A 15513-nucleotide genomic window follows, 5' to 3' on the forward strand; every position below is an offset into this window, starting at 1 on the left:
ATCAATATTTGCTGTTATTGTCATAACCTCTATTAGGTTTCACTGTTTAATGTTAGCAAACATTAAACTACTGTTAATAATTTATTATTATAAATAATTATAAGCATATAATCAGTAATATATGCACTACTGTTCAAAAGCAAGGGGTTAGATTTTTTAATTGTTTTGAAATACGTCTCTTATGCTCACCAAGGCTGCTTTTACTTGATCAAAAATAAAGTAAAACAGAAATATTGTGAAAAATATTTACGATTTATTTTCTAATATAACATTTAAAAAAATAATTTGGGCATAATATAATTGAGGGCAAAGCTCAATTTTCAGCAGCATTTAACTGCAATCTTTAGTGTCACATGATCCTTCTGAAATCATTCTAATATGCTGATTTGGTGCAGCTTTCATTAATAGTAAGTTCAAAAGAACAGCTTGAAATATTTTTCACTATAATTCCATTATTATCCTATAGCTAACTATTAATTTTGTGTAAATAAATAAATACATTATTATTAATAAACACAAATGTATTATTATCACATATATATTTTATCAAATAAATTAAATTACTGTTTATACTTCACTGTGCAAAATTTTAGAAAAGCTATATGCTACCATGCAATAGTAGCTGTAATCTTACCTATTTGGCTAAGGGCTCAAATTATTTCCAGTCAAGCAAACGTCAATCATAAAGAACTGCTGTTTCAGAGGTGGAATACATTATTACATTGTTTTCTTAGGACTAACCTGGACACTGAGGAAACTGTCAAAAAATCTGAAGTAAAGGTAAAGTAAAGAATGTCCACTTTAGTTTCATTATGACTTCAGGTAGGTTGAGAGGCAGAGACCCTGCATGTTCTGTGAGCTTTGTGCAGGATCCAGCAGTGAGAGACGCTACAGCGGCCAAATAGGGACACATTTTCATGTCCCCCGCTGCAGTGCGAGGCGGATAACAGATGCATGTGCCATATGGTACACAGGACGATACTGTTCCTTTGGTTTCTGACTGTGTCTGAATGAATCAGATCAGAGGACTGCCCTGTTGCTGAGGCCACCAACACGCCAGGTCACAGGGTTGATACGAAACATGACAAAACCATCAGCAGAAAGACGACAAAGAAACCGAGTCATTTCCCAGGGTGAGATGCTCATAAGACAAGCAGACGAAGCAGTGTACAACAAAAGTGAGAAGATAAGGATTCCTCAAATTCCCACTGAAGAAATTTAATTAACCTGTTTATTAACTTGGAGATAACCTAGAAACCAGTAACAATCAGATACATGACATTATTTTCCACATTATTGTGTATACATGTGTTGATAAAATCTTTAAGCATTATCATATATATATGAATATTTAATATACATTTACATTTATAAAGATAAACATTTGTGAGAATTATGCTGAATTTCATTCATTAAGTCATTTCTGATGGCATAAAGATGGACTTATAATATTTGTGACTGAACAGATAAAACAAAATTGTGAGAAAAAAAGCAAACTGTGAATGGATCATAAACTCCCTCCTGTGTCACTGGACAGGTTTCATTCTTTCATTAATGAAAGAACTTCAACATCTCAGCCTTTCACTGATGCTTTAAATGACACAGATCTCTTCATTACCATGTACCTCTGTGAGTCACTTAATGAATCAGATCATCGTTCTGTGACTGAGAAATGATATTTCCTTTCTAAAACCTCAGTGACTCAGTGACACAGCTTTAGCTTGTCTTTCCCGGATACACCATCCTCGTTCTCTGCCAGTGTTCACATGGGATTCTGCCATTAGCAGATAATAGCTGTGCCTTTTCAGAGTCAGGTATCTCTATCGACTGTGTGATGGGCTTATCAGTCAACATATGACCTGTCTGCACTGGAAAAACCCTTTTAAACAGCTCTGGGGTGTTTCCTTGCCTCAAACAATCACTATCAAGTTTACAGTTTAATCTACAGACACCTTAAAACCAAAGTAAAGATGGAGCAAGTATACTATAAAAACTGTGGCAATACAAAAATTATTTTTACTTTATAGCTAATAAACAACATGATGACATATATAAATCTCATAATACTGATATGGGCACTATTTTCTTTGTTTAATGTAGGAATCCACTATACTTACACTTGTAGTATTCTCTCCTCCTGGTTCAATCATGTATGTGTGGTTCCCATCAAAGAACATTCCACTAGAGAGAAAGAAAAAGAGAGAGATGGTGATGCATATACTGTAAAAAAAAATCTTGTAAAATACTGGCAACAGAGTTGTCAGCAATCTGCTGTAATTCTATGGTATGAATACTGTGAAACTGCTTTACAGCATATTACCGTAAAAACAAAACACAGTATTTTTCAGTATTTCTTATTTTACAGTAAAATACTGACAGCAGAGTCACTAGCAATATACTGTAATTCTACGTTATTAATACTGTTAAATTATTTTTAAATCATATAAGGAAATTAAAAACACAGACAATAGTAATAGGCTAATAAAAGGCGAATATTTATAAACAAGAACACCCAAAATGGACAAAAATAGGCAAGATTAAAGGGGTCATTTGATGCGATTTAATGTTTTCCTGAACCTGGTAAGGGTCGTAACATTTCTGTCACATGCTCAAGATAGCTTGCCAATCAGAACACACCACGCTTTTCAGAACGATGAGCCTTATAAAAATCAATACATTTCAGAAAGGCAGGGCATAGAGGAGCAACAATAATATTCAAGTGGAAAATAATGTTTTTTTTTTCACCTTGAACTGCGTAAACACATTGCACTACACCAAAAAAAAAAAAAAAAAAAAAAAAAGATTTTATATATATATATATATATATATATATATTATATATATATATATATTTTTTTATCAATGTCATATGACCCCTTTAAGAGCAATGTGAACATTTTTATAAGAAAAAGTGCATAACAGAGTACAAACTCAAACTCATTAATATAGCTTCTACAGACAAAAAGAAAATGTGTTTTAAAAGTTTAACAATCAATAATGTGTAAAAACTAAATATAACAAATAATTTGGTGTGTTTTACAGTGCCATAATACACATGCTGAAAGCCTTAATAAGCACTGAAAGTTGGGAATAAATGATGTATTACAGTGCATCGGCAGAATTTTACCCTTTTCTATTAATGTGTTTATAAGCACTCACTTATTATAAGCATTCTCAAGCACCATTCCGGCTTGTTCAGTTCCAGCTCATCGGTCACCGATAGGGTGAATTTGGATGTGAGAGAAAACACTTCGACAAAGACCTCCAGTTTTAAAAGAATGTGCTCCTCGCTGTCAGTTTCAAAATTCTCTCTTATGAGATTCGTTGTGTCATAAGTGCAGAGAACATGAATGGTTAGTTTGAGGCAGCACTTTTTCAGTTTCAGTTCTTCCCGCTCATCAGTCTCCGGTCCAGTTTTAAAAGAACAAGCTCCCCAGTCCTCACTGCAGTCAGGTTCAAAGTTCCCTCTCCTCTGATCAGTTTTCTTCTACTTTCCACATATATTCCTGTCATGAGCGGTGCAAACAAGGATAGGCAAAGACTTAATTGTTCTCAAACTCATGTGAAACAACTGTTCAGCACCACTGTGCTATTGCTTTAAATTGACAGCCCAGAATGCATTGCGTACTACAGTACAAAACTGTAATACATAAATACAGTAGATTAGTGTTGAAAATGGGCTGTAAATTAACAGCAATTGCTTACCGTGAAAATTATTTGGATTGTTTTCTACAGTACATTACCGATACAATGGAAAACAGTACTGTCAGAATTTGGCCATTACTTTTACAGTGGATTTTTACAGTGTAGTTAGTATGTTATACAGTTTAGTGGCCATTATATTAAAAAGGAATGTGATACAAAAACATGCTGATTTAAGATCATTTAGAATTTATGTTGAATGTTACTTACATCCACATTTAAATTGTAATTTTGCTAGCTAAATCTATCCAATTTAGACTTACAATTTAAACGACTTAACATTTAAAGAATTGAATAAAAACTGTCATTTTTTTAATTAGAAGCAAAGTTTGTCAAAAAACTTGGATGCTGGTTTGACACAATCTTGATAAAAGTTTAAAAAGCATTTAAAGTTGGAGGTTTCTATCTGCCTTATATATACTAAGATGAAATCAAAGGTTGAAGTTCTTCAGAATTCTACATGACTCTTGCTTAATTCTGCACAGTATACTGTATACTGCCTGCTAATTTTGAAAAAACATGCAATTAACAGCTGTATGCTACATTGTTGCACATAAACCTCATCATGCTGCATAATTCATTCAATCTTGTATATAAAAGTGGTTACTATGCATTTTTAATGCAATTTTGTCCACAAAGGTTTAGCATATGGTAATAAGATTGATCCATCTAGATGTTTCAGTGCTGACTGTCCAAATGCAGGTAATTCTCACACTTGTGTGGAGACTGCGTTTGTGTGTTGGTATATCTGTGAGTTCAGACGTTGTTCCCTTTTAGCTTTGAGACATGCAGAGAGGATATCATTCTCTGCTCTGATGGAATTTATCTTTTAGATGAATCAGTCGGTGACTCTCACAGAGCCTCCAGACGGAGCACAGACACTCAAGGTGACTTCTGAAAGCATTTGAATAATAAGCATTTTGATAATATAAAGCCCTTTAGCCTGACTACATTCATGACATACACACTTGAATGAATCATGAAAGAATTTCAGTGGAAAACCAAAAAATGAAGGTTCATCAAGACAGACACTAGTCTCACATTGTTTCTCATTTAGAGAAAAAAAACAAAAAAAAAGACAGATAAATAAAAATAAATTAAATATACTTTTAATGCATCATGCTGCTTGTGTCCAGTGTAGACATAATGCAAAGGATCTTAAAGTAACCCTAAGCCAAGTTTGTATCATAATAGAACAGTCAGTCAATATAACTACATCAATAATGGCTTTAGGTCAGTGATCTGCAAAAGGTCAAATAGCTCTCAGTCGATGAGGGGTTTTAAAAGTGTCTGCTGTAGGCTGTCATCAGCAGCCCGTGACTGTTAGAGTGTAATGCTGTATGTCTGACCCATAATATGACATTTGGATAAACCACTATAAAACTGCAGTCTCAGCAGCAGATATCAATTACTCAAAGTATTATTACTTCTCTTATATGTCACAGTTTATTTACTCATTTTTACAGTTCCATTTGGGGTCAATAAGAGAATAATGATAATTTGTATTATTTGTTTTTGGGTAATAAAGTGAAAATAAAGACATTTATAATGTTATAGTGTAATAAATTCATAAAATAATCAAAGAAAATGTATCACAGTTTTCACAGAAATGTTAAGCAGCACAACTGTTTTCAACATTGATAAAAAATAAAGCAAATCAGCATATTAGCATGATTTCTGAAGTATCATGTAACACTGAAGCCTGGAGTAATGATGCTGGACATTCATTTAATAAAAAAATAAAAAGTTATTTAAAATTATGATATATCACAATGTTACTATTTTTTACTGCATTTTTGAGTAAATAAATACAGCTTTTCTAGCAAAAGAGATGTATCAAGTTTGTCCCAAAAGTTCCAAAATATGAGCAACAGTATTTTTTACTCCTGCTTATTGCAAAGAACAAACCTGGCTTTTAACTAAAGTAAATTTTCTTTTAAACTAAACTGCATAAAATTATAAAAACAAAAGATTTCACATACAGTTGGTCAGTTCCAGTATTAATTTTCACAAATGTATTTGTATTTTTTAGTCATAGTTTTATATATATATATATCATAATATCAAATTAATTAGTTTTAATGAGATTTATATTTGTCTTATCAACTAAAATTAATATTTTATATATTTATTTAAACATACATCAACATTTAACAAAAAACGTGAACACTGTCCTGGAATAATAACATTACGAGTATACTATATTGTAATACAATTTGTTGAATTTTTTTTATTCTTTTGCCAAGAAAGCATGTGCAACTGCAAGCAAACAACAACAGCAATTAATTTCCTCCTAAATCTGTGCATATGTGATCCTTTGAGGAGAAGATATTAAAGCTCTAAACATTCAAGCATGATGACTATGTATGTGAAGAGCACTGCTGCACTATTTCTGAGCTGAATCTGACCTGACATTCACATAAAGAGAGAGAGAGAGAGAGAGAGAGAGAGAGAGAGAGAGAGAGAGAGATCGAAATGACCTGACTCCTTTTCTCACTAAAAATACAGACGGATGGAACTGAGCTATCCCAGAGGGCCATGCATAGAGGTGGTGTGTGTTCATAAGGCTCTATAGAGACTAACTCAATTCTCCTCAGGCACATGAACGGCTCAGGAACACAGCTAGGTTTACTTCAGGTTTACAAGGCTGGTAGACAATAATGCAAACATAGATCTTACAAACAAAACATATATTACATTTTCCACTTGCAATAGAAGATCAAAAGGCCAGATGTGATGCAATACATTACAGCACCAGTACATGGGAGAACGAAAGCATCAGTGTGTAATATGAGAGGAAGATAATAGCATGCTGTAATTATACAGCTCTAATTGCTGAATGGGTTAATCGCAGCTTTGGCCTGCAAACATGTGTTTCTTTATGAATGTGTCTTAGAAAAAGACGGACAGTTCTGTGGGCAACTGTAACTGCTTTTGTAAACTGTTGTGTTTGCATGTTCATTCAGACGTGGGGCACATCTTTAGAAGGACTTACTGTAATCCATGGCAAGTTGAAAGCGCCACATATGACTTTGGAATATCACGTACTTTCCCATGGTAGTAACAGTGTTCTCCACCCTGCAGGGACAAACAAACAATTATCACAAACAGCTTTAAATGTGGCTAATTCAATCAGAATTTAGTAAGAAAGGTCAGAAGGACCATCCCTCTTATAATATTCGATTTATTGTTTTGTTTTTAACTTAAATGCAGCATTATGTGAAGCAGCTGTTGCTGGATTTATTATTCATCTGTTATGTATAATCAGGATTTGCTTCCATCAGTTTCCAAATAAAAAGAGAAAATAATCAAATGAGACAAGGTAATCATGTAAGTAAGTAATTTATTATATATGGAAAATATTATATTCAGTGGTTTCTCTTATTTTCCTAGTGATATTAAGTGCCAGTTTATCAGGAAGTGACGGTTTAGTTCTTTTTGATTTTTTTGGATGGAAACGGTGCTTATTCGCAAATGTTTAATACTGGTTTTGCAGCACAGTTTTGCGCACATCAAATTCGCGAATTTAGATGGAAACATAGCTAATGACTCTTTCTGTATGCTACATCGTTACACCAGTAGGTGGCGACAAATGACTGTCGTTATGAGTGAATCACTGACTCGTTCTTTGAAACGATTTGTTCAGAATGCCAATTCATTCATATCTGTGAGCGAGTCACGGAATCATGCATTATCATTCAAGAATAAAAAATACTGAGCCACTGAAACATTCATTCAACAGAATCATTCATAAACGCTGATTCATTCAGGACTGAAGCGCCACTACTGTGTGTTACTCAGAGACACAATGGTTCTGTTGCAGCTTTATTTGGAAATTAAAAGTAGCGTAAAAAGTAACAGCCATTATTGTGTCTAAAATGTAAGCAACATTAACTTGTATATTGAACTTGTATAAAAGCAGTATCACCAATAAGACTAAGATCATGGATTGTTGTATTTTATGTTGATATTAAATGTATAAATTCTGCATGTGTGTGGGTCAACATTTATATTGGCCACTTTTGTTAGTACTGAAGTGATCGGAAGACTTGTAAGAGCATTCCTGAGTGTGTTTGTTATTTATGAAATGTTTTTAGTGTAAGTGCTCGACTGCCATTAGAGATGCAGGTTTTTCTCTTCCTGGTTTTTCTCTGAGGACTGAGGCTGCAACATTTACCAGCAGATCAATTTAATTTCATCCCTCTCTCTGCACTGGACAAAAAGTGTCATACGTTGAGTTTTATCCATTCTTTTGCTGTTCTCTTTCCTCTAGCTTGCTCTGGAGCACTTCTGCTTCTTTTTTCCACATGTAGCACTTTCTGTCCTCAGAGGTTCTCAGCTAATTAAGAACTGAGGACAGTCTCTACCACAACAACACAGAGACATTCCTGAAGAGTGCAGTTGTTGTAGAAACAGCCCCTCTCAGAATAATGACCCAGCAAGCATTAGTCCCAAGAATCACAGAGAGACAGGCTGGGTCCAAAATCTAAAGAAATGCTGCCTTTTCATGCAGTTTACACATCTGTTCAATCTTTATTTGACCCTCCAACTCTAGCACTCTTTATTCTAATTCTATTCTTTAAAAAAAAAGAATTTTAGACTTGGACTCTATTAATTTACTAACTGCTTGTTTTCTTAAAATAAAAATAAAAAACAATAGCTGCTCTAATCTTTTTGTATTCTATCTATTTTTCTTTTTAAATTAACAAAAGCGATAAAGAAGGCCTCTAACACTAGGTTGCTCTATTCTTTTTTCCATTCTTTCTGTTTTCTATTTATTTATTATAGAAAAAAAACTTGATACTGTATGTGTCCTGCGTTAAGCTAACTGAGAATTGTTATAGCACTTGCATATCATTGCTTTCTTGTTGATCTTGATTTTTCTAAATTTAGTTGTCAGTAAGATTCTAATATTTAGAACTTAACGTATATTGTATTCTAGGGCTGCACGGAAAACGGATAAGCGAAAGTGCACATGAAGTGTGCCATTTGGGACAGGGCCTTAGAATACTATGAAATATGTTGCATGCCTTATTCTGTGTAAGAAGCCATATCATCAACAGAAGGATTTATTTCAAATACTCGACTGACGTTATGAAGTGAGTTTGGAGTAAAAACATGCTATTAAATATGGTATTCAGATGTAGCAGCATTAACTACACAGAGCCGTAGTTCACTGACAAATTATGCAAACAGCTTTCATAATCGCAGAACATTTCTTCTATTTCATAATCGCATGATTAAATTGCCTGGGATTATGAACACAATTTTGAGTAGCTTGTCAGTGAACTATTGCTCTGTGTAGTAAATGCTGCTCCATCTGAAAGCACATGCTGTAGATTTACTACTTATCACAGAACCAGCTTTACTGACAAGATACACATGACAATCACATTAGATTATGTGATTGTCTATGTAAATATAAATGTAAAATAGTTTCCACAAAAATTTCAAGCAGAAAAACTCAAAAGTTTTCAAAACTTTTTTTCAAGAAACATTTTTGTAAATTCAGCATTGCATCACAGGAATAAATTACATTTTAAAATATATGAAAAAAAAATGTTTTAAATAACTGCTATAATATTTCATAAAATCAAATAAATGTAGCCTTATTAAGCATAGAGATTACTTTTTAAAAACATAAAAAAAGTCTTACTGACGCCAAATATTTGAAGAAGTCTGTTTATTATTTGCAATTTTAAGAATTCAATGTTGTTTTTAGTCCACAACTGTTTTTCATCCCAGCCTCCAAAAAACATATAGGAAATGAGCATTGTACATTGTTTCTGAACGTATTTTATAGAATATATTTCTATAAAAAAAAATAATTTTCTATACTATTTATTTTTCACTGCATATTGTGTTTTCTTAAACTATTTTTTAGGGCTGTCAAATGATTAAAAATTTTAATCAAATTAATCAGAATTTTCAGTGGATTAATCATGATTAATCACTTTTTGCCACTACAACTGAATCCTAACCATTTTTTTTTCTGAAATGCATACCAAAAGATAAATAACAGGACACAGATACATAATTTTCATGCATTGTTTCATCATGTGGTTCTTTTTTTCTGAATTTCAAAAGTTTAACATTTACTTAGATCAATTTTACCTGAGCACTATATCAAACCATGCCATTTAACTACAGATAGTGTAAGAGTTTTAGGTGAACCAGTGGTTAAATATAGCCACATATCTATGAAATTATGGATAGAGAAACTCGAAAGAATGAACTCAAAAACAAAAACATGCGCCACAATCACATAAGCAGCACTCTGGGCACTCTTGTTTTTGGGAGGTGTTCATTTGCTCTGCCACAATACTTTAGGATCGATATTTTCACGTTCTGAAGGCTTCAAGTGCCAGTAAAACCAAGTAAAAATGCATATGCTTTCCCAAACAGCTGTAATTTTTGCTGCATTGCATGTAGGCATTCTGCGCATGCGCAGTGTGAAACATAGGACGCTATAACACAGTGATCCTCAAATCTTGCTCGCGAGATCCACTTTCCTGCGAAGTTTAGCTCTAACCCTAATCAAACACGCATGAGTTTGCTAATCAGTGTCTTTAGGATCATTAGTAAATCACAGGCAGGTGTGTTTAATTGGAGTCCGCGCTAAACTCTGCAGGAAACTCGCGAGCCAGATTTGAGGATCACTGCTATAACAGGAAGAAGAAGCTCCAGCGTATCAACTACCAAAGTCGTCTCTGTTTATCGAGCTTGGCATGAATGTATTTGAGAGTAACTGGGGTAAAACCTTAAGCTTCTTCTGTGTTTTCGTCGCGGCGCTCGCTGCTGTTTTTTACTATCTTGAGAATTCAGAGATCGACGAGACTTTCCTAACCTGTATAATTTGTCACACTGCGCATGCGTGAAATGCGTTAAAAAAATTGACGTAATTAACGACAAACAACTAATTAACGCCGTTAACGCGCTATTTTTGACAGCCCTACTATTTTTATATTTCATATTTTTATATTTAATTAGAAATATGTTTTTTTTTTCCTCTTATTAACACGTTTCTTTAGCGGGTGAAAATATATAATGGAACATATATATTTTTCTTTGTAATAGATAAAAATTCTTATCTAAAATACTAATGATAATTTTAAAATAATAAACCTACTGTTCCCCTTTCCTTGTGATTTATGTAATTTTGTGATTTATGTAATTTTGAGGTCTTAATAAGAATCAGGATTTCATTTCAAAAGAATAATAGAGAACCTGGATATGTTCACTACACATATAAAACATCTATATAAAACACACACCTTGACACAATGATGGTGTCCATTATTCAGCACACAAATAGAACACTGTATCCCTGCCCCTGTGTGAGTGTGTGACAGGAACAATCTGCCACTGGGCAAAAACAAACAAACACCTGCTCTGGGTGTGATGTGTCTCATCTGAACACACACGTACTTCAGTTCACTGACAGAATGATGTCGAGATTCCCAAAGTGTCTCAAAGACACAAATCTGATCAGACTATAGTCACAGTTCCACTGTTCCCACACATAGTCATAGAGTGGAAAGAATGGGGTCAAGGCAATTGCATGAATTAATATGTTTTTTGGTTGTATAAACAAAAACAAAAAAGTAATAGTGGAGTAATCATGAGCTAAAGGTTTAATATACTTCTCGTCTAAAGCAGATATTTATTTGATATTGGAATGAGAGTTTATACTCACTTTGTTGACAACTGACTTCCCTTCTTTTGTTATGTGCCTCTCAATGTAATTTGATGATAGAAGATCACTGCAAAAAAAGTGAAAGTTTGTAAAAAGTTATTACATTTTTACTAAATGTAAGTTCTATTCTACTATTTTGTTAAATATTATTCTGAAACTTATTTTAAATTAAAACAAATCACAGAAATCTTACAAGAGTACAGAACAAAAAAAACTTAATTGCATTTCCTAAAGAAAATAGCAGGGCTTGCAAATCATCAAAAGAATAAAAGCGTCACCTAAGGTTAGATTTTAGGCTTTGGTTCAGAAACGGTCTGGAATGTTATGACCGTAAATAAAAGTGAGCAAATATCAAACAGATTTCAGTATGCAAATTCTATAATGCTGCCATTGCAATTTATACAATATCTCACATTTCTTAAAGAGAAAATAAATATACAGCACACTTAAGATAAAATAATTTAAGATTAAATATATTGATAAAATTAAGATTACACACACACACATATATATTTACATTTACATTAAGTAATTTAGCAGACGCTTTTATCCATAGTGACTTACAAATGAGGACAATGGAAACAAACAAAATCAACAAGACAGCGATGATATGCAAGTGCTAAAACAATTCTTAGCTAGCTTAACGCAGTACACATAGCAAGGTTTTTTAAATGATTAAATAAATAAAAAGAAAACAGGTAGAATAAAAAAAGAATAGAGCAAGCTAGTTTCAGAGGCCTTTTTTGTTTCGTTTTTTTAATTAGATGATAAAAAGAAAACAAAGAGATAGAATACAGAAGCTAGTGTTTTTTTTAAGAAAACAAGCAGTTAGTAAATAAATAGAGTGCAAGTCTAATATATGTGTGTGTGTGTGTGCGCGCACACATTTTATGTAATTCTATATATTTTTATTGGTGATCTTTTAATCTTAGACGTGCTGTATATACATATTATAAGCTTGAGCCTAAAAAATACTTGCTGAAACTTAGTGGAGAAATAGAAAATAAAGGAAAACAGACTGCCTGATGAATATCGGCACTGTAAATATGATTCATCATCCTCCCAAACACTCCTGGTGATCCTGGCATCACACATTCAATGAGCAGATCAAATCAACACTGATGTCACTCATGTGTGCAGCTTATCTAACAGGGGCCTGAAATGGAACAGAATCTGGAGAGTTATGAGCACAGTAATCCTGCAGAGAGATCCATGGATGATTTCATACATCACAACTCACACTAAGTTGTGTTCAAGGACACTTTAGTTTGTGTGGCAAAGCTGGACTCAAAAAGTTGTTCATAAACTGGGTCGAGAGATTCACTGGGAGAGCACACTGTTCCCCTGGAGGATGATACTTAGTGACTGTAGCATGTAAATAAAACCAAACTATATGAGCCAAATGATATAACTGCAATGATCACAAATTGGCAATGAAGCGAAAAACAGACTGAGCGCAGGAGGAGAGATGGGTGAAAGTGTCTCGCAGCAGGAGCACTGACTGTGAGATCAGTTACTGTGAGCTCATCACTAGGACAATCACAGCATGACATCAAACCTGCCTTTAAAGACAGAAACACTCGTCTTTAGCAGCAGTTCACTAAACTAGGTGATTAGTAGGGTATTTATAGAGCCACAGTACCATAACAGGAAAAATAATACGTTTTTGTATTTAAAGACTCATTCTGTGGTAAATGCAAATGTACATCAAATATATGTGACTGTGAGAAGGAAATCAAAACAAGCAGACAGAGAGAAAATGACTGAGCACTGAAAGAGGATCAGAACAGGAGCAGAGGAAGATAAAGAGGGAGTGATAAAGTGGGATGTCAAAGGAGAGAAACATTGTGATAGATTATAAGAGCTGCCTTTGCACACTCACACAAAAAAGCATATACAGTTGCTAAATTCTTCCACCCATCACGTCTCCTTCCCCACCCTTCTCAGAAAAAGGTGGGTGAATTTGCTGAAAATAATCTTTTTTTTTCTGACCACAAAACTGCATTTTGTCTTTTTTTTTAAAGTAAATAAAACAAGAAAATAAAGCTTTATTAATTTTGGTTATTTCATATATCTGAGTCAAACAGACTGGGTCATTATGTCTATTGCAACATCATAATCAAGGTAAGTCAGTCTCTATCTCTCTTTCTTTGTTAAAGTGCATCTGCAACTATGCTTTTGTTCCATTTATTTTCATTTTGGTGACTGAATGCAATTAATATGTTTTATGTGTCATCAAATTAAGTTCAGAATAATAAATATTATTATAGAAAACATTTTATAGGAAATATATTTGCACATTCTAAAATTTATGTGTGTGTGTATTATATATGTGTACTGTTTTAAATTTGATCATACATTTAACATTATTTTCTAATAACAATTTTCCTAAAATTATTTTTATAATATTACTATATTTATTCAAATATTTATAATTTTCCCTTATATAATACTTTTTCAATATATTCAAAGTATATTTATTTCATTTGTTCATGCAGGGGACCTCTGGAGATCTGTTAGCAGAAAAATCTAATACCCGTCCTGTGTTTGCACTGTCCCAGTCTAAGCAGAGGTGGAAATCTGCAGTATATTGTGCTTTGTGAAATGCGAAGTTGATAGCAGATTTCTGCTTTAATTGCTTTGGGATTTGAATTATTTATAAGGAAAGCCCCATAATTCCCCATCCCATTCCAATCCATCCCTCTTCACACACACCCTGCCCTACAAACATTTAAATATGGCTCCGTCACATGACTACAAAATGGCTCTCATTTCTCATGTAAAGCTTAATGGACTGGTCCATTGTCAGAGAGAGAGGTAGAGAGGTAGAGAGGTAGAGAGAGAGAGAGAGAGAGAGAGAGAGAGACATGCTAATTAAAGAAGAGAGGGAAACCAGAGGAATAGAAATGAAGGGGTTTGCAGCCAAGAGAACAGATTGTGTGTGAAGTAGTGCTGCTTTTTCTGTGTGTGTGTGAGGTGAAGAGCTTTTATTACAGAGATTTTTTCTGTCCAAAAACCTAGTGAGCTGCCTACCTGGACAACATTTTAAAGCATCCTGCCATAATTCTGCTGCCACCAGTAATACCCCTTTTAAGACAAGACAGCATGTGTCCTTTCCAAAGACATAGGATACATAGCTGAAAACAGACAGACTATGGATGAAACCTGCTATGATCACCCTACTTTTAAAGCACAAATTTGATTTAAACAATAGGTCTATATAGTATTCATAGGGGAAATATTGTATTAGCCCTACAGTTAAAATGCATGCAATAAAATACTGTTTAAACCTATACAATTTTACATAACATTTACCTATTTATCTCACAATTCTGACTTTTCTTCTAACAAATGCAAGTTTATATCTCCTAGTAGGTCTATTGCTCAGACAAACTTCAGAGTCCTATATGAATGAAAATGAGATTTCAGTAAAAGGCATCATTTGGAGTTCCTTCCACAGCAAGGAAACATCAAATTAATAAAAAGTGAAATAAAGACATTTATTATGTTACAAAATACTTCATATTCAAATAAACGTCTTTTGAATTTTCTGTTAATCAAAGAATCCTGAAAAAATGTGGCACAGTTTCCATAAAGATATTAAGCATCACAACAGTTTTCAGCATTGATAATAATAAGAAATATTTCTTGAGCACCAAATCAGGCAGCATATTTTAACTATTTCTGAAGGATCCTGTGAGTAATGATGCAGAAAATTCAGCTTCGCCATTACAGGAATAAATCATACATTAAAATATAGGATAAATGAAAACAGTTCATTTAAATTGTAAAAATATTTTACAATATTACAGTTTTTACTGTATTTTTGATATAGCATAAGAGAATATTTTTTTTTCAAAAACATTCGATTCTTACCGACCCCATCCCTTTGAACTGTAGTTTTTTTTTCCATTTGTACACAATTACATAAATGCAAATTTATAAGACAAGTACATTTTGACATATGCAGCATCTTTAAAGAGTAAGTCTGGTTCAAGACCTTGGAGACTAGCAGAAGAACTTCTCCTGTGAGGAAAGGACGCCCCCCAGCACAGCTGGAGCCCCCGATCTCTGATTTAATTACTTGAACACATACAGTAAAAGTTTACTTTTTA

At 33.5% G+C, this 15513-nt stretch overlaps 1 protein-coding gene across 3 annotated transcripts in view; it reads right to left on the reverse strand.

Moving 5' to 3' along the window:
* The window catches only part of LOC128030397 (disintegrin and metalloproteinase domain-containing protein 22-like), a 59554-nt gene that overhangs the window by 31901 nt on the left and 12140 nt on the right, over nt 1–15513 (reverse strand). For all 3 annotated transcript variants that reach the window (XM_052617986.1, XM_052617984.1, XM_052617985.1), the window contains exons 4-6: nt 11399–11465; nt 6698–6780; nt 2118–2181 (exon numbers count right to left, since the gene is read on the reverse strand). In XM_052617986.1, coding sequence (XP_052473946.1) covers nt 2118–2181; nt 6698–6780; nt 11399–11465 — 214 coding nt within the window. The remainder of the gene's footprint in view (nt 1–2117; nt 2182–6697; nt 6781–11398; nt 11466–15513) is intronic.

The sequence above is a fragment of the Carassius gibelio genome, chromosome A16 (genome assembly GCF_023724105.1).
Source record: "Carassius gibelio isolate Cgi1373 ecotype wild population from Czech Republic chromosome A16, carGib1.2-hapl.c, whole genome shotgun sequence".
Taxonomy (NCBI): Eukaryota; Metazoa; Chordata; class Actinopteri; order Cypriniformes; family Cyprinidae; genus Carassius; species Carassius gibelio.